Source organism: Chroicocephalus ridibundus, chromosome 2 (genome assembly GCF_963924245.1).
Source record: "Chroicocephalus ridibundus chromosome 2, bChrRid1.1, whole genome shotgun sequence".
Taxonomy (NCBI): domain Eukaryota; kingdom Metazoa; phylum Chordata; class Aves; order Charadriiformes; family Laridae; genus Chroicocephalus; species Chroicocephalus ridibundus.
Window position 1 is genome coordinate 111,934,895 of NC_086285.1, and position 22,597 is coordinate 111,957,491.

A 22,597-nucleotide genomic window follows, 5' to 3' on the forward strand; every position below is an offset into this window, starting at 1 on the left:
ATTGTAGGACGATAACAGAATTTTCAGTGCATGTGTTTTTGCACAGAAGAAGTTATTTGAAATGACAAACCAGGAATACCTGTTGTCTAAATAGAATGATACGTCAAATTTAACATACTCTTGGCTTCCATTCTCCCTGGATTGGTTGTTTATACTTACTTATTTTTTATATTTAACCATTGGCTCTGACAGTTCATTTGCTCTCATTCTTTAGAATAAGAAATGTGGCTCCTGGAATCTTTCTGGTATGTCTTTACCATAGAGAAGCACCTTACTCCTCTATTTTTGTCCATTTCTTTCACTCTGTGAAAGAGACTCCTAGGCCACTGGAATAGCCAGTGTTCATCCATTACTAATGAAGTAACTAGAAATCTTTCACAAAAATGGGAGCAAGATGGAGACACCTATGTGCTACCTAGTTTTGCAACATGTGGCAGACATCACGTCCATCTCAAGTTCAGAAGTGGAATGAAGATTGGTCAATAGCTATTTCTTTCCATTGAAAGGTGGCAATTAGCAAAATTAGATGGACATGTGAAACGTTTCTATAATCCCTATTTTACAGTTTTATGTTAAAAAATATATGGGCTTTTGATATTTTAAGTTGTGCACCTTGTTTTGTCTCTCTTCTCTCTGTGCCAGTGTTTCAAACAGAGGAAAAATGGAAGAAAAAAGAGAACAAAACCCCCAGAAAAGCATGTAAATAAACTCAATGCGCAGACCGTTGCTTGAATCATAATTTGGTCTTTTGTAAGACTCTACAGCATAAAATGCTGACAACTGAAGCACTTAAAATTTTTGGTCAGGACTAGGAAGGGTCCCACAGAACAAGAGACTTGTCTAGAGCACGGATTGCTTGGATTGTGTTCCAGAGACAGCTCTTCCCCACCTGCTCCTCAAAAAGTCCTCTCTGAAGCCCTGGCTGCTCTTAATTTGTAAAAACGAGCAGCATGCCACCATGGTTATGTTTTTTTTTAATTGACAGCCTACTTAGGCTTTGTCTTTGTCTTAGCTTGTTAGCTTCTCTGGCAATGGGTAGGTAATCTTCCACTCAGAAGAAGCTGACTTCTACAAAGTGAAAAGTTTAGTAGTTCCCTTTTACATGGGTTATTCTCTTTCACAAAATTTAAATGTTTGACTCTAGATTTGTGAACACTGTTGCACCCCTTCCAAAGAACAGTGCAACCAATTGTCTTACAAGGTCTCCAGTGGTCTTTTAAGGCAACCATGCAACATGAAGCAGTGAAATGCAAAGCTGTCTGAGCTAACTCTGTGGCTGTGCTGTCCTGGTTTCTGGAAGTAAAAAAACCGATGCAGTTAAATGTGCTGTTCAAACTTCCCTCCAAGCTTCTCATCACAACTGTTTCGCAGGGTCACTCTTCATGTGTTAAAGTGAGTATATTGTTTTGGGGTCTGAGCTAGTTGAGTCCCTTTGCAAAAGACTGTGTTGTGGCATATATGTGGGAACAGTATACATCACAGTGTCCTCGCGTACAACGAGCCCTTGGGCTAAGCATAGAGCACAGATCACCTGATGGGAATTTGTAAAGGCCTCTGTCCTGTGATGCATGGAGTTCATTGAGGTGATCCTGCCAGCTTTTTTTTTTCCTGACTTGCTGTTACCAAAGAAGGCAATCTTTCAGCCAGTGGAGGTTTTCCTGCTTACAGTTTATGTAACTAAGGAAATTTGTGAGAGAGAAGCTCAGACACTTGCTGGATTTTAGAGCAGATCACTTGTTTGATCTGTAAATCTTGACAACTTAAATGATGTAAGTCTCCTTGGTTAAAAGCATTCACATTAGAGCTAAAGAGCATTCACACTCAGTCCTTCAACTCTGTTCCTTTGGGAGGCTCCTGTGATGATCTGTATCTCACTGGTGTCTGGTGGACAGAGGTTTTAGGTAAAAGCAAAGGGTTTAATAATTTGGGTGGCATAATGCTTTAGATAGCTGAAAGGTGTTAGTCAAAGCCCGTTTCACTTTAATTTATCTTGCAGGAATTGCTCTTGGCTGTTGTGGTGAAACATGCTTATATAATGAATGAGATTTCTTTTCTATACAGAAGAAAGGAGGTATGCACCAAGATTAGGGATTAGAGAACAGTGCAGTGGAGATCAGATTAATTTCTCTCTACCTGAGTCACTTGTATGAGTGGCTCTCCATCCTTTGGAGACCAGAGAAATCCAAGCGCTGATTCCTTGCTAGTGTGAGTTATAAAGTTGAGTTAATGTATCTCCTGTAGCTGCAAATCCTTAAAAGTTCTTGAATACAATGAGGAAAATTAACAGATTACAATGGATTCGTGCACGTCTCTTCTGATCTTGTTTTTCATGCGATAGTTAAGTACACTGAATTACAAACAATGTACCATTTTTTCCAGTTTCTGAAAAAATTGAGTGTTGAAAATTCCATTTACTCAATGGAATCAATGCGTAGAATCAATGTTTTTCTCCGGACTTCTAGGGCCTTGTGAGTGATTGAGTGGTGCAAAATACCTGTACTACCTTGTGATTTCTGTGTGTTAAGAAGTAGTAAGAGAAGGAAGAACAATCCGTGAGGAATTCTGTTTCTTTTTCTCTTGCCACACAGGAGGAATCAGTGCACAAATCAGCGAGTAGCAGCAGCATCTCCCCCTCACAAGTGGAAGACGCCTCTCAAGAAGGTACCGGCAGCAGAAAGAGTGAGTTTTGATGAGAGCCTAGTGGCTGCTTTTACATGCTTCTCTTGTCTTCTGTTCTATGAACTTAGTCTGAAACGTTTATAGAAAGCTTAAACTGAGTGGTGTTAATGGAATAAATCTCTAAAGCTGAACCCTAGAACCTGCTGAATAGGTCAAATGTGATTAATTAATGACTGGAAGGCATTAGCCTCCACTACATGTGGATATCTTTGTGAAACAGAAGGTTTCATACTTGATGTGGAACTGTAGAGGAATGGGGGGTGAATGGGTGGTAGTTTAGCTATACTCGTCTCATAAAATAATTTGTTGCTACAGAAACGCATTCTAACCTAAGACCAATTTAAATGTTTCCTGCATCTGTGTCACCATTGCAGTGAATGTACTTGTTTGAAAGACACATAGCAATCACCAGTATTTCTCATAAGTACTTACTGGGAAGAGGGGAGGATCTGTTCGTTTTTTCAGACGTAGCTATTGTAGGCTTTACCGTGTAACAATATTTTTCATTTGTTTCAAAGTATTTCAGTTTCACTGGAAAGGTTTTGTAATGAAACCTGTGATCTATGCATGCATTTTATGTGCACGATGGTGAAATAAGTAGAATAAGCCAATACCCTGAAACACTGAGTTTATATACAGTGATAACTGGATGGTAGCATGCCTGTATTTGCTAAGTTTATGAGTATTTCTATTCTCTCAATCTGAAAAACGTGATGAATGTGATACCTGTCTTGAAGATGCTCTGAGTACGATGTGTAATTTCAGCCACCAATAGTGGATATTCTAGAAAATCAGTGGCTAGTTTAAGTACTGAGCAATGCTATCCAACAGTCTGTCTTACAAGAACTAATTTTTTTATACTGGTTGAATCTTTAGTGCCTCCAAAGTTCTTGCCCATATCATCTACACCCCAGCCTGAGAGACGGCAGCCACCTCAGAGACGACACTCCATTGAAAAGGAAACGCCAACCAATGTGAGACAGTTCCTACCACCTTCAAAACAGAGCTCCAGATCACTTGTAAGTGGAGTGGGTGGTAGGAGAGAGAAAAAGAGGCATGCTAAGGGTATAATGAAAATTAAAACTTGGCTTCAGTGTGATTAGAACTTGACTCAGAAAACTCCTCAATTCGGAAACAGCCCTTGGCTCCTAAAGACGTTTTGATATCAAGATTTGAACTTTGTCTCTCTAGCATATTTATCCAAAATGCCAGGTACAGGTGCCTCAGAAAACATTTGCACTTTGATTAGGACTCTGGGTAAAGCCACGTGTCTTGATTTTATTTCAGAATGTTACCAAAACAGACGAACTTCACCTTACTGATTTTCCATTTGAATAGAGACGATTCCAAAGCAGTGGATCTATTTTGGGATTTGGGGGAATTTTCTAGTTGTTGGAAGTATTTTAGTTAATGGCTGAATGAATCAAATGGTTTCTTTTCTTCCCACCTTAAGAACTTGTGTGGTAATGTTTATACATGTGAACGCTCTTTCGGTAATCTAAAGCAAGGTTTGTCTGTGTTGCTTTGTTGAAGTTACTGAGGCAAGAACCTGTATTACTGCTTGAAAAGAAAGTACAGTACATTTGATCAATTAGCTTTAATTGAGAGCTGTTTTCCAACAGAGTATAAACAGCAAAGGGTATGAAATCCTCGTTCGTTTATGCTGACGTACTGATTAGTGCTTTGTAATTTCATGCAGGATATGTTCCTCGTCTCTTTTCCTACCAGCAGGGTTTTGAAGTATGCCCCATGAGGTGCTGGTGAATAGAGAAATCGATAAACACATCCTAGTTTTGAAAGGAAGGGAATATTCATTCGCCCCATCTTTTAGTGCAGTGGTATTAATGGGCTTTGAAGAGTGTTCTTGCTGGCCCAAGAGATGGTGGCTGGGATCCAAACCTATTAGATGAAGTTGAATGGTAACAAGAAGATAATCTCCAAACATCCCCACAACATGCTTCCTCCTCTTCTTTTCAGAGGGTCTGCTGGATTTTGTTTATCATATCCTTCAAACTAGAGTGTAGTTTCTCATTCCAAGTGAAGGTCAGGTAGTAGCATGTTGATAAACACAAGTAGACTTCTGCCAAAGTGAACCTGGAGGAGGATGTATTGCACCAGAACCAAGCTGGAGGGTTCCTTCAGCACGCATATATAGACACTGCCAGATAAAATGGATTGCCCTGTCGTCAGCTGCTGCACTCACTATATGTGGAAGCACAAACTTTATTTTCTGATAGGCCCAGAGTCATTCACAGGCATATGGTTTAAAGGGAGGAGTGGAGAAAGCATTATATGTTATACTGAGGCATTTGCTCAATCACGCTTTCAGTGTATCTGAACATGTTTCATCGTGATATTGATCTCCTGTGTATTTGAGAGGGGATCACGCAACTTAAAAATCTTATATATGAGGCTGGTTTTTTAAATAGGTCAACCAAGTTCTTAACAGGACCTTTTTGCCCACATATGTATTTTTGCTCTGTCAGTCTCTTCACTGACATATGCCTAGAAACATATACACAAAATAAAACCATTGCAGAAAAAGTAATTCAATTATTCCATTCCCCCCTAAAAATACTAAAGGAAAAGGGAGAAAAAGGCATTAGGTAAGTCAGGCTAATGTGGGAACGCATGGGAAAGGTTTTACTAGTTACTTTTGCGCTTGGTTTTTTGGGTTTTTTTTTGTTTGGTTGTTGTTTTTTTTTTCATCTTTAGAGAATTGTCACCTAGCTTGGTTTTGACTATGAAGCGAGAAAGAAAATCAGTAGTGAAATGATGTTGTGTTAATAAGAACGTATTTTATTTGATGCCTAGAGAGCTAATTCTTTAACTTGGCAATAGTGCCCTCTAGGGTGTGATGGACAACTCCCACAATACTTTTGTTTTTCGTTTTGGTAGATGGTTTCTGACATGCTGGCAACGGCCCAGTTCCACGCTTTGGCTTACTGCGAGTCTTTCCCTCCCCAGAGAGACGCCAGCTTCTTTCAGTGGCTGCGCCAGATGCTGCATATGTAACATTGCCGTTCCTGGAGCGAACGCTTCTCAATAAGTGTAGAATATTATTTATTTTTTTTTTATTTGACTTCACGCTTCTTCATCCCTTCCTCCAGGATTGATGGAGTTTCATTTCTTATCACCTGCTCCTGTGACCGCAGTTTCTCTTCAAGGTGAAAGAGACCTCGTCAATAAATAGCCCTCAATGCCAGTGAAAGCAGGCAGGGGTTTGCTACAGTCTCTTAGCAGGATTAGCAAGAAACTGCTCTGTCTTGCATACTAACGATGGTTTTGTGAACTGGCATCTCATCAGAGTTAGACCTAAGTAGGTGGGGAGGGGAAACAAGCTTGGAAAAATGCCAAACAGAGTCCTTTTGATATGTCACCCTCCCAGTGCCACACGGAAAAGCAGGGCAGCTCAGTGATTTTGGGGGTTCAGCCCTGGTGGTGTGCTTACTATAGTGAGCCGACTTGATGCTTACTCAGGGGGATGAAGCCAGTGTCCCGAGATGTACATATGGATGCCTTTGTAGTCTGTTTACTTTTTTCATTATTATTATTATCCTTTTTTTCATGACCCAAAAGACCAAAGCTAATGGTTTCATTTATACACAGCATTCGCTTCTCTGCTTCCTATCTATTGTTCAGGTTCCTAGGATAACCAGTTTATTTCCAAGGATGACTTTCAGACCACTTTTTTCAACTATGCAGACAGCTTCTCTGCTCAGCTCTCATCCCATTGAAGCAGCCATGTGTGGGGTGGCAGGGGCTATGTACTATCTCTGTGAGAGAGCTTTTGCCAGCAGGTGGAAACCCGCAAAGGTTTGCCTCTTTTTTGCTGGCTTTGGAAATCACCTTCACCAGCATGTTCCCTCCTAGGGGAGCACTTCCTAAGCTGTGGCAAGAATTAAAGCTTAGGCTGGGACATTGCACCTGATTGACGTTGATTTCAATGTGTGTAGGATATTTGTGTGTCTTCAATCACCTCACGGGGAAAAGAAATCAATTCTAAAGGACAGCAAACTAAAAATGCAACATCACAAGATTATCAATGGGACAGACCTTAACTGTTAACAGCACGTGAAGATCCTGCAGCAAAAATCCAGCAAAACTATTGTAATCCTTGGACTATGTTGAAAAGAATAAGGTTTTATGAGTCTTACAAGATACACTATGCAGAACAGAAGGGCATTTGCAATCTGTTTTACTTGAAAACCTACATATGGTTTTGGTCCTCAGCACATTTACGTATCAGAACTTGCAGAATAACTCATAACTATGTACCAGGGAAGGCAAATCCACTGGAAAGAAAAACGAGTTAATTTACCCCTATGTAGAAGTGAACATGAATAATTTAATTTTTTCCTTCTTTTTTGTGTCCCAACCAATACGTGAAAGTGTGAAACCTATTGCAGGAGAGTTTATAGTTGAGATTTCCAGCTGACTTCTTAGAAACTTTTAGTCTGCAAAAGCAACAAGAGTTTAGAGTACTTGACTAATTGTGAATTGCAGAATTTAGAGACCAATCTGGCACTTGTTCGTATTGCAGTTTACTAGGGCAGCTCATTTGAATGCCCAGTGACATCCTTTAATGAGAAGTTTTAAAGGAATATATTAGTGTAAAAATGTGTTAGTCATAAAGACCTATTAGGTGTGTGTATGCTGAGAATGACCTGCAAAGCACTTTATTTCACGTTATGGATATGTAATTCTTACTACCTGCTTTTCCTGAGTAAAACAATTACACAGATGATACACCTTCAGGTATTACGGTGTTTATAATAAGATTGCACAGTCAAAGTGTTAAGCCAATTCTCATGAGGATCATGGAAACTTCAAGTTCAAAATAGTATTTTTAAAGTAAGATTTTTTTTTTCCCTTTAAAAATAAGAATACTGACTCCTCTTTAATATTAAATGAGTATTGAGTACAATTCCAGAAAATCAAGACCATTCAAACCACATTTTGTCTTTAGTGTGTTCTGTTGTATGCAAGTGTTGCAGAAAGCTGAAGTTCTCTCCCTTGCAGCTGCCCAACTTGGGTGCAGGTTATTGTTGGGAGTTTGAGCAATAACTCTAAAGCATCATTGTTTAATGACGTTTAGTCAGAGCTTAGCGTAATTTTAATTAATTTCAATGCCTTAGAGCTAGTGTTGAAACAAAAGATTTTCTCGTGTACTTATTTCTATTCTGAAAAGGAAAAAAAAAATAATCAAGCATTTTTCTGAAACCAGAATAATATTTATCTTTCATTTAATGTTGCATTAACATTTTGTTGTCCTTGTGTAACCTCTGGAATTAAAACATTAGCATTTAAACATGTGAACATTTTCTATGTTTCCCCTGTTGCCTGCTAGCTATTTCTATTTGCTTTAGAGATAATCCTTTTCGATTGGTACAACAACAGGCCCACACTGTCCCCCTAGTGCCTGCTCTACTCCTATAGCAGATCCGCAGACTTTCTTCAAAGGAGCAATATTCCCTGACGTCATCGTTCTGTAAATTAAAGGAATGGGCGTTCATGAGGGGGAGGAAGAGCTTCAAGTAAGAAATTTATTTCTAAAGGACTTAAAGCTCTGATTGATTACAGGCATTCAGTCGGCCTCATTCACCTTGGGCAGTTTCTCTCAGTCTCCCACGATGCAGAACCGAGGGGTTTTGCTGGCATTGTGTGCGTCCCGCTTTCCCACCCACTTCCTCTCCTCTCTCCCCCCAGCCTGCAGCCGTGCCTTCTCCATGGCGAGGCAGTTGCTATGGGAAGAACCCCGAATGAAAGGCTGGGAGCTGCTGGTTAGCCGTAAAGTTGCTCATAAGGAACAGAAGTGATTTTGGTTTGGCTGTGCAGTTTTACACCTCAGAGCAAATTGCAGTTGCTTTTGATGTAGTTCGTTCTTTCCAGAAAACTTAGCGATTCTATACCCCGGAGGTTTAGACGGCAAATCTAACAAAGTTAACTCAATTCTAGTCTTTTGTGGGGTACCTTAAACAGAGTGAAGTTTCTTTGTGTTCCCTTTCTAGATAGGTAAGACAACAGTTTTTAAAAATGTGGTGGTTCCTAAATGCTAATGTTTGCCAGGTCTGCAACGTAGAAAGATTTTCTTTTTAATCTAACGGAAAGACAGAACAGACCTCTGCGTATGTGGAAATGGAGCATTTCACTACTAATCCGATTCATCATTTCAATTTGCAAACGAGATCTCCAAACTGTCAGCCACCTCTTTGTATTTGCAGGAGAAATTTCCTCCATTTATTCAGAGCGCATTGCATGTCATTGTCGTTACCCCACAGTAGCCCCTCTGGGCTGACTGAAAAGGTTCGCTAAGCATAAAGCGATGGGAGTTCCCACAGAGGTTTCTGTCTTTCTGTTGGAAATGTATAATCAACTACAGGGCTGGATTACAAATTGGGTTGGTGCTTTTTATTCTCTGGTACCAAATGCAGGAGTTATCTACTCAATATTCTCCTAAATGCTGTAATACAGAACAGACACAAAATTTTCTAAGTGGGAAGTTGTGTTGTTGGTCTCTATCGGAGACCAGATTTGAGACTCAACATTTGAGTCTCTGCCATTAATAATGCAACACTGGGTAACCAGTTCTTCTGCTTTCTATTCAAAGATTATTCTATAAAGCTTAAATTGTCGCTGTTACTTTCCCGGGACAGAAAGGAGAACTTTTCTGCCTGAACTGCCATAACTTTTTGTAGTCTTGGTGGGATTCTGATCATGTGAGCACCAAGATGTGGTACCACTGAATAAAAATTTCTGCTAGAATGGGCTACTAACAACTTTCCTTGGCCGCTCTGGGCACCACAAAGTCTCAGAGAAATTGCGTGACTTCAAACAATATAATTAATAGTAATACCATCTGGCAAATTACCTTTTCCCTTTCAAATTACAAACGCAAATGTCGATTGGTTTGAAACAAATCTTGGTGATAAAAGACAAACAGAGAGAAGGGTCAGGTGGTTTGAGGAGGAAAAATGAAGAAAACTGTCATTGTTGCGAAGGCTGAACATCAGACCATTGAGATCACACTTACGCAGTCTCCGACGGTTTGAAACTCATGTGATGCCCATGAATGAGCCAGTGCTATTCCAGTTTGAAGGGAGAAACCTTCTGTTTCTGGAGCTACTAACCAGGTGTCTGGTTGTCTAGGTTGAAGTCTGGAAGAAGCCATTTGGCTTTGAAATAATACGGGGTTTTTGGCTTCCAGGAGGAGTTCTGTTACCCGGTGGAATGTCTGGCTCTGACGGTGGAGGAGGTGATGCACATCCGTCAGGTGCTGGTGAAGGCGGAGCTGGAAAAGTACCAGCAATATAAAGATGTCTACACTGCTCTCAAGAAAGGAAAGGTAGGGCTGGGTCTGTGGAGGATCCGAAGCTTATTGAGCGAGGCCGGTCACACAAGCCTCCCATTTACACATTTGTTTCTTACCCTGTGTTGGAGATCAAGAAGGAATATCCACCAAACTCCCCCTAAATGTATAAGCATATGGGTTGGCTTCCTCGAATTTTGTGCAGAAACATCAAAACTTTTCATGGAAATGCCTGATTTGTTTAGATTGTCTAAAAACGCAGTAGTGTTTGCAATTATCAGAGTGTATCTGTATGTGTATGTTTTAAACTTTATTGAGTAAAGTGATTTCTGTCCCCGTGCCTTCCGCAATATTTCTATTCCAGAAAATAGAATAACAGCTAGCAGTAGGAAATTGCAGCAGGTTTTTCATAATTATCCTCACTGTCAAGCAAAGAGGGAAGGAAAGCCTTGAGGGAAGTCAGACAACATGTGACGCCAGAAGGAGGTTTAATATTAGAGAACCCATTGACTAACACATTTTTTTTTCTGTAAACTGCAGGTTGGGTATTGGTATTAACCGGTAGAAGCAGTGTCCTTTTATCCCACTTTTGACTTGTGCTTCTTGAAAACCTCCAGCAAGTGTATTTTGACTTCACCGTGTATTTTACCTACAGGCCTACCTGTGTCCATTATGCAGATTTAATTTAAAGATTTAATACATTTAAGGCAGAGGAACAAGGATCTTAAAATGTCATTCATTAGATTCACCCGTTGTGTATCATCATGATATATAAAGCTTAGTAATGAGCTTTTATCAAATTTCAAAGTAAGTTGATGCTTTAATTAATTTACACCACTATTAAAATCATTTTATTTCGAACCAAATTTATCTAGCCTCACTTGAGTCTTTGGTTCTCAGTATGTCATCTTTTGTTTGACTGCAAAACTTTTCATTGTTCGATGCCTTTCCTTCCTGGAAATGTTCTTAAGCAGTGATTCCTACCTCTTTTGAATAAACTGAATAGATGGGATTTATTATCCCACTATAAAGAAGGTTTTCCTCAAGTAAGACTGCTATAATAGCTCTTTCCTGCACCTCCTCTAGTTTTCAGCAATGTAGGATTGGAAGAAAATCATCAAATGTTATCACAGGCAAAAACTTTGTGCCCCAGAGCCTGACCCAGGTGGTCAGGAACAATTTCCAGCCTAAATGTATTTATGGCTGAATTTATGCCCATTTGTTCTTGTGTTCTTCAGTTGTAAGTTACCCTTCCTCACTGCTGTTATTCTTACTTTCCCGTTGCTTTTTTGTGTAGTAACGATAGGAACATGAGTGAGGGAGGAGTAAAAATAAGTTAGTAATTAACTGGCAAGTATTTCATTTAGGTAGAAAATTAAAGGAGTATTTCTAAATATATGAAGATACAATTCTGGACCGTTCTTTTCAATATCATCTTAGAAGTATGGACCCCAGAACTGGATGTAGTACTGCAGCTGGGGCCTCGCTGGTGGCAACTGCTAGATGAAGTCGTTATTGTGCAGGACTTTGCCTAACGTTGTGGACTCCTCTGTTCCTCTTTCAGCTCTGCTTTTGCTGTCGAACAAGAAGGTTTTCTTTCTTTACCTGGTCTTACACTTGTCAGTTCTGTAAGAGGTAAATATTTAATGTCTGTTAATAAATGAGTGCCATTTCAGAGGGAAAAATACTGCTTTCTACACTAGCAACCCCCAAATGTTTCTGCTGTGTACTGTTGATTGTTTTTATTTCTGTAACAGTCATTGTTAAAAAAAAAATTATCCAAACCCAGTTCCTTTATAAGTGACAGAATTGCTTCCTTCAACTGAAATTCTTGGCTAAAAGTGAAATAAATGCTCATTTGTCTTTTATGCTCATGGGACCGTGAGATGGAATTTATTCAGACTCCCCAGTCAACAGTTGCATAATCTCTGTTGTTGGGGAAAACATTTCAAGACAATTTACCTTTTGGATTATTTTTGGAGTATTAGGGGGAGGAGAAGGGAAAGGGAATCATTTGCAGGCAAAATGAAAAATTTTAAGTTGAACAGTGAGACAGTAAGTCTGGAGATCTATGGAAACACTGACTTATTGTGTCACTTACCAAAGGATGTTTCTTTAGAGGAAAAAACAGCTTGCTCTTTTTTTTTTTTTTTTTTTTTTTTTTGCTATTTTTTAATTTAGCTGTAGCTCTTGATTAGCATTTCTCCTTGCTTTTGACTTCATGCTCTGATTAAAGTTATTACATTGAAGAAGCTTTAATGTTTGCTTGAGGGGAGGATGGGGGAGGATTCAAACTCCTGAAAACATTTATCCCTTATTCTTGATTTAAATGTGATTTTTCCCAATGAAATGATTCATGCTCTTGCTTTCTTCCTCAGGCCTGTATGCTCACAGTGTTGCAAAAAAGTAAGTACGTAAACTTATGGCTAGATCCTTTCTAAAAAGCTGTAATCTTTGTAGTGATACTGCATGTCCCTCCCGCTATTCTCGACAGATGCGGTTGCCATCAAAGCCATATTCTACTCTCCCGATCTTCTCGCTGGGACCTTCAACCTTGCAAAGAGGAGAAAGTTTTATGAGGCCAGAGAAACCCTCTACCAGTCACCACCGATCGCTACGGAGCATGTCCAGGTGAGAAACAACCCTGGCTCACGTGTGTCTATTGGAAATGCTTCCAAATACTGAGTTATCAATCATTAAGAAGATGCTCTCTGCCTGTTTTTGTAGTTGTCAATGTTTCTGGTGCTTGTAGTAGCTTTTCTGAAGCCTCCAAATCCATGTCTCTTCCACTTATTGCTTTGATTTACAGAAATAGCCACACTAACGGTGTGTCTCACACATTTTTCACTTTACGGGTGAAAATTAATGAGAGTAAATAAAAAAAAAAACACCACAAATAAAAACCCCACAACTGTATTTCTGTAGCATCTCTGCAAAAATATCCATAGCACGTCTTTTTCTGGTGTGAATAGACTCTTTGGAGATAAGTCTTGCAGGCTAGAATCACTCACTCAATGTCTTGCACAGATTTATCTTTTTTTTTTTTTTTCCCTCTAATTTTTCTAGTTCTAATTTTCACTATTTTCAGTTTGACATTATCAAGTTATCTACTGGTTTTATATCTTACATGCGGATGGTTGTCAAAGCTAATCTGAGAAATTAAATGTAATGCTCCTTTTTGACGCGATCGACAGTATAAACCCTCTGCGTCGCTCACTAGTGCTATGATGTGTCAAAATAGGCAAGCACACCTTCTCTTTGTTGTTGTTATTAGTAAGGTTGTTTTTGTTAAGGTAAATGTTACACATACCCTCAGTTAGTGACCCTGCAGTCTTGCTGGCAGAAGCTTTCCTCTCCAGTGTTTGGTCTCCTGGTGTCACTTTTGGGACAGGAGAAAGGAAGATTTGTATCAAGACCATTCTGGTGTGCCGTTTCCCGAAGGTGTCCCTTGGGGCCCGCTGCCGTGCTGCTAAATAATGTGACAGGTCCTGCTCTTTTGCTTTCAGGTTGACCTCAAGGTCCAAATCTGTGGATAAGTCACATGAAGAGTTTCCCAAAGAATTAATGGAGGACTGGAGCACGATGGAGGTGTGCGTGGACTGCAAGAAGTTTATTTCAGAAATCATCAATTCAAGCCGGCGCAGCCTATCTCTGGCCAACAAGCGAGCCAGGTTAAAAAGGAAAACGCAGTCCTTCTACATGTCGTCGCCGGGAACCTCTGAATACTGCCCCTCTGAAAGGACTATCAATGAGATCTGAGCCTTGTGCCTTTTCTTTTGCTTATGTCTTCATGAGGTCATCATCCATGGGCAAGGTCACTGAGACCGGATTCTCATCCCGTTGCTTCGGTTTCACTTGACTGGCTTGAATTTGCGTTAGGTCACAGGATTTCCTACTCCAACGGTTCCCAGAGAGGCAGAAATGCTACGTTTAGATCTGTGCAGAATGATACGCAACGGGGTCAGCTGCTCGCGCCGGAAGAAAATCAATAGTTTGAAATTGTTGCTTCTTTTGTATGCGTGCGGTGAAACTAGAAAGCCTTTTCTTGCTTTCAGTCTTTTTTTAACCATGCTTTGAATCATTTTTCAGGAGATGAGCTGAAAACCTATGTTTAATGGAGAACAAAATCTAACAAAGTGTCAGCGTTAGCAGAGTAGCAAACAGTAAGTCATATTGGCGTTACCACCCTAGTAATGCTCACGTCCTAGTCGAAACAGCAAAGGGTCGCAGCGCACACCAGACACCGAGCGTGAGCGACTGTGGTCAAAACCGTCTTTCTTTGAACAGTTTTCGGTTGCTCTGAGATGAGGGTTCAGCACGGGACTCTGCAAAGTCTGTGTCCTGGAGCAAAACACGCGATGAAGCTCTTCGCCCGTGTGGTTGGCCATTCCCCTGAGCTGCTGTACTTCTTAAGCCTTAGTGTACTTCTAAGTGTCTCCTGAGCAGGTTTTAGTAGTTTACTTTCTATCTTGAATGTATGATGATGATGACGACTACTAGTAGCAGTGAATTTTAGTAGTAGACAGAGTTTGTACAGTTTATGGGGGAGGATGGGAAATAAGGGAGGCTTCTAATTTTAACTGAATACCTGTAAAGTTGTTCTCGTCGTTACTCAGAGGAAATGGTGGGTAAGGTGTACATTTGTATTATAGTGGAGCACACAAATACTGCTGTAGTTCTGTCTTGACAGCATATCCACTGAGAACCCCATTTTTTCTGGGGTTTGTAACTTGGCTGTAAAAATTCGTGTTCTGCTGAAATTTGGGACGGTGCTGTCTCAGATTGGGAGCAATCTCTCTCTTTTTTTCTTTTACCTTTTTTCATTCTTTTTTTCCCTTTTTAATTTGCGTACGAAAGAGTGCTAGACTAGTTGTTTAGAAGTTCCAAGAATGTTACAACGTTAACTGACGTCTCATGCTTTTTTGCACTTTTTTTTATATTCAAAATACTTTTTTTAAATTCGGGCATAGCCAGAGTTTAGTCAATAATTTGGGGCCAGATCATTTTGGTATTTAAAAACAAGCTAACATAGCCAAGTTATTAATACTTGAAAATCAACTACTGTAACTTTTTCATAAAATTTTTAATACCCTGAGGCATATTTAATATCTATATAGCAGTGTATTATAGAATGACATAGCAGAAAAGTTTCAGATCTATTTATTAACATTTCTATACTTCAGATTAATGAGAGATACCTCAGAACTGCTCCAAAGTAGCTGGGTCTGGATTTCTGTAACATGATTTTAAAGATGTGTTAATCAAAACAGATTCTCCTGTCCAAATCTCCTGCGTGGATAAGCCCAAGAGGAGGCAGAGTGCCCCGCCAGCCCTGGGAAGGCACGGCACCGTCCAGAGCCCGCGGGGCACCGGGGCTGGATGGTTCCCCTGCGGTAGCTGGGTTCCAGCCCCGCTGCGGGCTCCCTCCTGCAGCCCTGGGGGAACAAGGCTTCCCCTTCAAATATCTTACATTGCAGCCTTCGGAGCAGCCACTCGTATCCTGTCTTTTTAAGTTGATTTGAAAAGCACATGCAAAAGTCTCCTTAAACCTTCCCAGGGACTCATCCGTCCTTATTTTTCTTTGAACGCCCCCTTGGAAAAATGAGAATTTTTGCATATTGCAGGGCTTATCGAAAGAATGTTTTTAATTTTTGCTGAACCAATGCAAAGAGGAAAAGCAGGGCTCAAGGCTAAGTCTCCAGCTTGGCTGTCCCGTGTAAGGTCAGCTGTCACAGCCCTCTCCTCGGGGTACCTCTGGAAACGGGCATCTTTAAGCAGCTGGAGAACTGGCGTGAGACAAGGCTGTAGGGTTGCAGGGGGTGAGCAGCACAGACAGACGGATGGGAAAGGTCTGCTCTTGCCGGAGGGCTCGCCTGATCTCAGTCACATCAGCACTTTTTCTTCTTTCTGTGCCAAAACCAGGCCGCGTGTTTCCTGCACGGCGCATGGGGAAGACTCGACCGAAAGAAATGCGTGAAATCTCGCTTTGCATCTCCCCTGTTGTTCTTACCATTTCCTCCTGGAAATGCCCCAGCCACGTGCTACAGTGGCTCAGTCCTCTGCTGGCAGCCCTCTTCCCTGGCGTCCTCAAGCCCCTGAGGTGCAGGGTGTCCAGCGTGTTTGTTTTCCCCTTTGAGAGGGATGTAGGATGTCGCGGAGCAGGCAGGATCGAGGACTAAATCCTGAGTGTGCAAAGGAAAATGAGTCCCCAGTGGCACTCCCGTGTCCCCTTCCGCCTTGGCAGTGTCAGGGGCGGCTCTGGGGAAGCGGCAGAGCCTCGGGGTCCAGCTTTGCCCTCCCGGGATGGCCAGTAGCCCTTGGCTCAGGCCAGGCTCTGCTGCGCTAGCCCAGGTGCGAACACCAAACGACAACACGATGGTTGTACAAACTGCTCCGTGTTGCTCAGGCAGAGCTGCCGTGGGGCACGGCATGGATACCTGCCATTTTCCCTGGGAAAAAAACCCTCTGGGCTGCTGACACACGTTGCGGCAAGCGCCAGAAAAGGTGGTGCGGAGGGCTGCCTCCATCCCCCTTCCCTCCCATCCCTTTCCTCTGTGCCACAGCTGCTCCGCGCTATCCTGGCATTTCGTTCCACAGAAGAGAAAGCAGGGGGTTGGTTTGTCGTGCGGAGCCTGAAGGAGCTCTGTTGCCTGGATCTCTGCGGAGTGGGCTATTTTTAGCTTTCCATCATCTCGCTGCTTGCACCAGCATCCCAAATCCGCTGCAGCCATTTATTTGCCTGCCTCCCCCGCGGTGCTGCCCGGCACGTCCTATTTACACTCTGAACTTCACATTAGCGTCAGAGGGTGAAATCAGAAGCTTGTAAATACGTGTAATATATTTATTAATATTTAGGAAGTCTCCATCAATCATGCAGCGGGAATTGACTTTCCCATGATGTTTTAAAAAGGAAATGAGTCTTATTTATATGTGTGTTGAGTATTATCTTTATTACAGTTAACGCTTTCGGCCCCCTACTACAGTTTGCACTCCATGGGCATTTTAGAGTGAATCACTGCTGAAAAGAATGCGGGACTAGCACAGCGAGCTCCCTCCCAGGAATTTTTTCAATCTTTTGAATTTTTTTTTTTTTTTTTTTTTTTTTTAGCTTCATTAATGATGCCCAAGGTCTGTTTAAATATATCGTAGGAGACCCAAGGAGTTCCAGATGCCACTGGCAGCATCGGTCTTGTTTTGTACGTGAAGCTGGTTGTGGAGGGTGCAAGACCAGCTCTGCCGCAGGGCGGCGGGGGGGCAGGGAGGGAGCTGCCCTTTGCTGCCGCTCTCGCTTCTCTAAAACCTGAAGCTTCAAACCTTCACGGTGACGATATTGCTTTGGGGCTTTGGTTTTGTTTTCCCCCCTTCCCCCTTAACTTCCTTTATACAAGGAAGGGTGTTACCTGGCGAAAATAAAATGCCTTTCCGTTATAGCCTTTGTCTGTGTTAATTATTCGTGTGGAAGCTGATTTAAAGCTTCTGCCTCTCTCCTTTTCTTCTTTGTGCTTTTATAGTTTTGCAGATTGGTCAGATGTTTCTTTTGGCAAAGAATTGTTATTGAAAGTGATTGAATAACAGCTGAACAGTGGCTGGGTTGCATGAAGGGACGGAAACATGTTGAAGTATTCTTAGAATAGCAATAAAACTGCTTGTGTAACCCCAGTGATGTGATTAGCACCGAGTCATCGCTCCCAGCCCGCTCCCTCCCTTACCTACGTGTTGCTGCTTCCAACACTGCCGGTCTCTCGCCGAGGGGAGCTTGTTCTGCATGTCCTACGGGCTTCGGGAAATCTCCATCCCTCAGCTTTGGGAGAGAAATGCTGGCAGTCTTTTGGAGAGGTTTTTGATGGGTTGTTTTTAGTTTTAAAACCAGAAGCGGAGAGAACATTGTTACCACAACTATTACGTTGTTCTCTCTTCTCTTTCAAGCTTCCCTTTTCTCCCCCAGGCAAGTTCAGCGTCAGCTTCCACGGTTAGCTACCGGCTGCATGCTCTATAGGTTAAAACTAATTTAGAAGCTCCAACTTTAGACTCCTGGTGGCTACCTTCCTGCTTTACCTCATCCAGCAGCTCCCTACATCGTTTAGGAATGTCTTAGGAGCTCAGTCTCATCTGTGAAACGGTGACAGCACACACGGGCACGAGGGAAAGGTGCTGCGACTGTACGCTCTGGTGCTACAGCATATGGATTATGTTAACGTTACCATGAAATTTTATAGTATTTCCATGTTGATAACTTGGAGCTGCTCTGGTTTATTTCTTCTTATTTTGTATGTATGTATCCTAAGGCCAATCTGAGAATGTTTATGAATATTGATACCAGTTATAAAGATCTGTTTTGTTGTTTCTGTCTGATTTTTACGGCTGTGTTTCAGATTTTTTTTTGGGGTACCTGGAATTACTGTTCATCAAAATTTCCTGGCAGGAGATAACCAGCGAGGGCCGTTAGCTCAGTTGGATGTGATACGCAAGACACAGAACCCATTTCCTGACACATAAGTGTAACTCCATGAGCTTTGTCCTCACGGCAGCTCCGTCGAGTCCAGCGCCGCAGTCCCCTCCCGCTGGCAGAGCCGGTGCTACCGCGTGTGAGAGGTGGGTGCTGGGCAGCATCCACGGGTTCCGGGGGCCCAGGGCCCTCCTCACGTTCTCAGCTTGACATTGAAAGATCCCAGAGCTGCTCTTGTTGCTCAGTTTACCTGGCACGAGCTGTGAGCCCTTCCACGCCCCGGGGTCCCCATTTGCAAAAACAGGGACTACACAGTGGTTACAACTGCTGCAGGAGCTGTGAGAGGCCAGCGCTCAGCGTCAGGGCTAGTAGGATCCTGCACTGCAAGTTTCCATCAGCTTTTCGTACTTGAAAGTGATGAGCACCGCTTCCAGGTGCACTGAATTCCAGATAGCTGAAATGTTACAATACTTAACAAGCAAAGATTTGGGAATGAATTTTACCACAGCAGCCCGCCCACTCGGCGAATGTCATAGGGCAGAACCAGGAGATGAAGCTAAACGGTTACCAAATAGACACAGTAGATTTTATGCGGCAGCAGCTTTAGTTCATTTGCACTAAACTCCAGTAACTTTTCAGCTTCTCCTCTGGTGGGGCTGTTCCGCAGGGGCAGCGCCTGGCTGACCCCAGCGCCAGAGACGCGGGGAGCCTGGGCTCCCTGTCCCGAAATGGCGACAGAAGCCGCTGCACTCTGCCAAGGTCTTCAAGGTGGTTTTTGCAGAACAGTTCTAGAGGAAGCCCTGTGGAATGGACCTTTCCATAGCTAATAAAAAATACATTTTTCAGGAGACAGTCTTTCGCGGTGCCAGGCTACAAGTAGTCACAGCTGGAAAAGACCTGTTTGATTAGTAACCCATTTGATTAAAAAAACCCTGCACATGCAAAAAAGGTGAGGAACCAGTGTGGAAAAAAAAAACAACAAAAAACCCAAAAAACATTCTTGGTGCCTCCCACGCAGTTGTAGCGCTCACGTTAAGCTACAGCTCCTCCCTGCCCTTCCCTAACCGGAGTCACGTCAGCGCTGCAGACGGGGAGGCAGAGATGGCTTGGCTTCTGCAGGACAGCCTGTGGGGCAAACATTGCCGTGTGGGATTTAACAATCCCAGGCTTTCAGGGGGTGCTAAAGCCAGAATTAAAGGACACGGGCATGAGTCGATGCAACTTCTGCAGGAGGTTGGCTTCCAAAGCTTGGTGGAAATAAGCACCAGTTAATTTGATGTGTGTATAAAGAGAGAGGCTCCATTCTCATGGCCCAGCTTACAGGACAGGTAGAGGCCAAGGCCCAAGTCTGGCTTGGTTGTACCGAAGGGGCTGGTGGGTACGTTGGAAAGCAAAAATGAAGATACAAGGAGTGTATTTGTGCTGTATTTCTGTTAAAGCTGGTTCCCCCTCCCCAAACCCCACATTTTAATAAAGGAACAAAGAAAATCCCAAACAGGAGATGCACTTTTTGGACATTAACAGGCCCAAAGCACAAGCCCTTCCCCTTCAAACTTCTCCTGCTTCTGTGCTGTCACTGCGCATGTACCGTCTGTGCGGCTTCAGGTACACCGGGGCATCAGCTCTAACAGAGAAAGGCGATAGAATCGTCTTCTGCTTGTTCTCATGTTATGTGGTACTGAAATGCAATTTCTTGTTTATGCGTTACTAATAAAAAAAAAAAGTTCTTTAAAATGGCAGCACATTGCTCTCGCTTTCTTGAGCTAACTGTAAAGCCAGCGAGCATCGGTTCTCACCCAGCACAGCTGGTATGGGCACGGTCCGTGGTGTTTGGTCAGGTAGAGCCCTGAACCGCCGCTGCTGCAGAGTTTAGCTAGGTTAGAAACAAAACCATACAAGAGTAGAACAGGGAAGTCTTGTACCAGCAGGGCCCAAAATTAGGAGCTCTTACTGACTATTTTACTTGCAGGTGCCTTCCAGTAAAATGAGACTCAGACCTCAATCACCTCAGCTGTGGAAGAATTAAGAGGACAGGAATTGTGCTTCACAAAAATGCCTTCTCCTTGACTAGACTGATAGCAAAAGCATGACCTGCCTCCTGGAGCTGCGACTAAAAAGCTAGCACATGCCCTGCGTGATTTTCACTCGCGGCAAATACTGTTGGTGGGGTAAGAAGACAGTTTATTGGATAAATAAGGCCTTATTACAAGTCAAGGCTAATAACTTTAGAGGACTTCCCTGTTTTACTGCAAAGTGATGCGGCGCCAGACCCACGTGGAGTTAGCAGGTCAGGCACCAACGCCGCCTGCAGAGCTTTTGGCCAGCAGGGTGTGTGGCTAACGGCGAGCTCCAGGGAGCCTGGTACTGGGTCCCGCTGCTTACCCAGCACACACTAACAAACACCAGCGTTTCTCCAGCCTTCTCTGAAAACCAACCGCCCATTTTATGTTACAGCAGATACACCCAGAAGTGGTTTGTTTGGTTTTTTTTTAAACTGAGGATGTCATTTATTTAAGATAGCACCATAGGGTACACAGACACTTTACAGAGTCCTGCCCTTCACAGCTTACAATCTAGGAAGATGCAAGAATAGGAAAGGTGTCACCCGCTGCTCCACCTGAAGATTTTAAATTAAAACTGTCACATCAAGGAATGTCGTCTTACGCAGTGCTACTTTCTTACATCGTCACGTACATCAATGCCTGATAATGTGCTGTACATCAGTTCCCGGTACATGTTAAGTGCTGCAATTCAGTGCCTTCACTTGCGTTAAGCAAATCTTTCAAGCATACTGCAGCTTCTACTAGGATTGCCCCTTTTCCCAACAAATACAACCCTTCCCCCATAGTGCCTCCTGGCCTGGCGGGGGAAAAAGAAGTAAGAAGTTTGGGGGGGGGGGGGTGGGCAGGCATGGAGGACACTGGTATAAGGGCAAGTCAGAAAACAAAACAGAACACCTGATTACACACAAGATGATTTGATGGCGCCATTTTAAGTTAATGCCTTTTGTTGCTAACACGAGCCCGCCTGCGTTAGCATGGAAAACAGACATCAACCAAAAACCAGAGGTTACCTCAAGTTTGGTATCTTCAACACCTTAAAATCCTTCAGGGCCAAGAACTAACATGCCCAGTTTGCCACACCCTGGGAATCACTGCTGCCATCTTCCCTCACTGTTTCCCTGTGTTCAGGAACCATCTATCACCCCACCTTCAGCCTTCCGCAGCAGGCGCGCGACGCAGCTGTCGTTACTGCGCAGGGTGAGCAGTCCAACTTCTAACCAACCTGGAGACCTGCTACGCTGGCACCAAATCCCGCACGCAGCCTGGCACCTTCCCTCACACGTGGCTTTCTGTTTGACAGACCCCCCTCAGTCAATGCACGCCACATAAAACTGACTTCAGAAGTATTTTTTAGCCATTTCCAGTAAATAAAGACAAGATGGGGGAGTTTCCCGAGGGAAGGCCCAAGACAAGTAGGTTCCAAAGGTAGGGGGGTTTTGCCCCAAGGGGTCAACTCAGACTGTAATAGTGACAGAACTGGGGTGAGAAATGGAGTGCTTCAAAACCAGCGTTAAGCACAGCAGGGCTGAACATACAGCTACAGATCCCACCAGACCCCATGGAGAAGAGTCACATGGTCAAGGGAGAAGGGTGGGACACCCTGGGCCCCCCCCCCCCGCCCCGTATGCAAACTAGATGAGCAGAAAGCAGAAGAGTGAAGGCGTGCAGGAAATTAAGAATCACTTCATCTGCTAAACGCTGGAGCCTACTTGGTCCCAGTGTGACCACCGCCTGCAAGGTCCTTTGTATACTGGCAAAATGAGCAACCACAGGAAGATCAATAAGCCCAGAGGCACAGGAATGTCCCCCACCCCAAGGCCAGGGTGAGAACCAGCAGCACTGTCCAGCAGCAGAGAGAGGCAGCTGGGTGATAAAACTGGCCTCTGGAAGAAATTAGTCTTTTTCCTTCCCAAAGCTTCCCAACTCCCATTTAGCCTGGAGAAAAGCAGAAGAGGGCTGAGCACAAGCAGGCAAGGTGCTGATCCAAGGTGAGCGGAGCAGCAGACAGACTGGCAAGCCAAACACCCCGCCATATCGTTCCCAAATAGTATGAAATGTGGAGAAGCAGCAGCCCGGAACCAGCAGGGAATGAAACAGAAA

At 43.1% G+C, this 22,597-nt stretch overlaps 1 protein-coding gene across 5 annotated transcripts in view; it reads left to right on the plus strand.

Moving 5' to 3' along the window:
- SPIRE1 (spire type actin nucleation factor 1) overlaps positions 1-17,246 on the plus strand; it is a 134,596-nt gene extending 117,350 nt beyond the window's left edge. For 2 of the 5 annotated variants that reach the window (XM_063326493.1, XM_063326495.1), the window contains 8 exons: positions 2,589-2,679; positions 3,556-3,698; positions 6,322-6,495; positions 9,887-10,024; positions 11,553-11,623; positions 12,367-12,394; positions 12,483-12,619; positions 13,495-17,246. In XM_063326493.1, the coding sequence (XP_063182563.1) occupies positions 2,589-2,679; positions 3,556-3,698; positions 6,322-6,495; positions 9,887-10,024; positions 11,553-11,623; positions 12,367-12,394; positions 12,483-12,619; positions 13,495-13,747 (1,035 nt within the window). In that variant the 3' untranslated portion in view covers positions 13,748-17,246. The remainder of the gene's footprint in view (positions 1-2,588; positions 2,680-3,555; positions 3,699-6,321; positions 6,496-9,886; positions 10,025-11,552; positions 11,624-12,366; positions 12,395-12,482; positions 12,620-13,494) is intronic. The other 3 variants (XM_063326496.1, XM_063326497.1, XM_063326494.1) reach the window with 2 other exon arrangements.
- Positions 17,247-22,597: the final 5,351 nt, after the last annotated feature.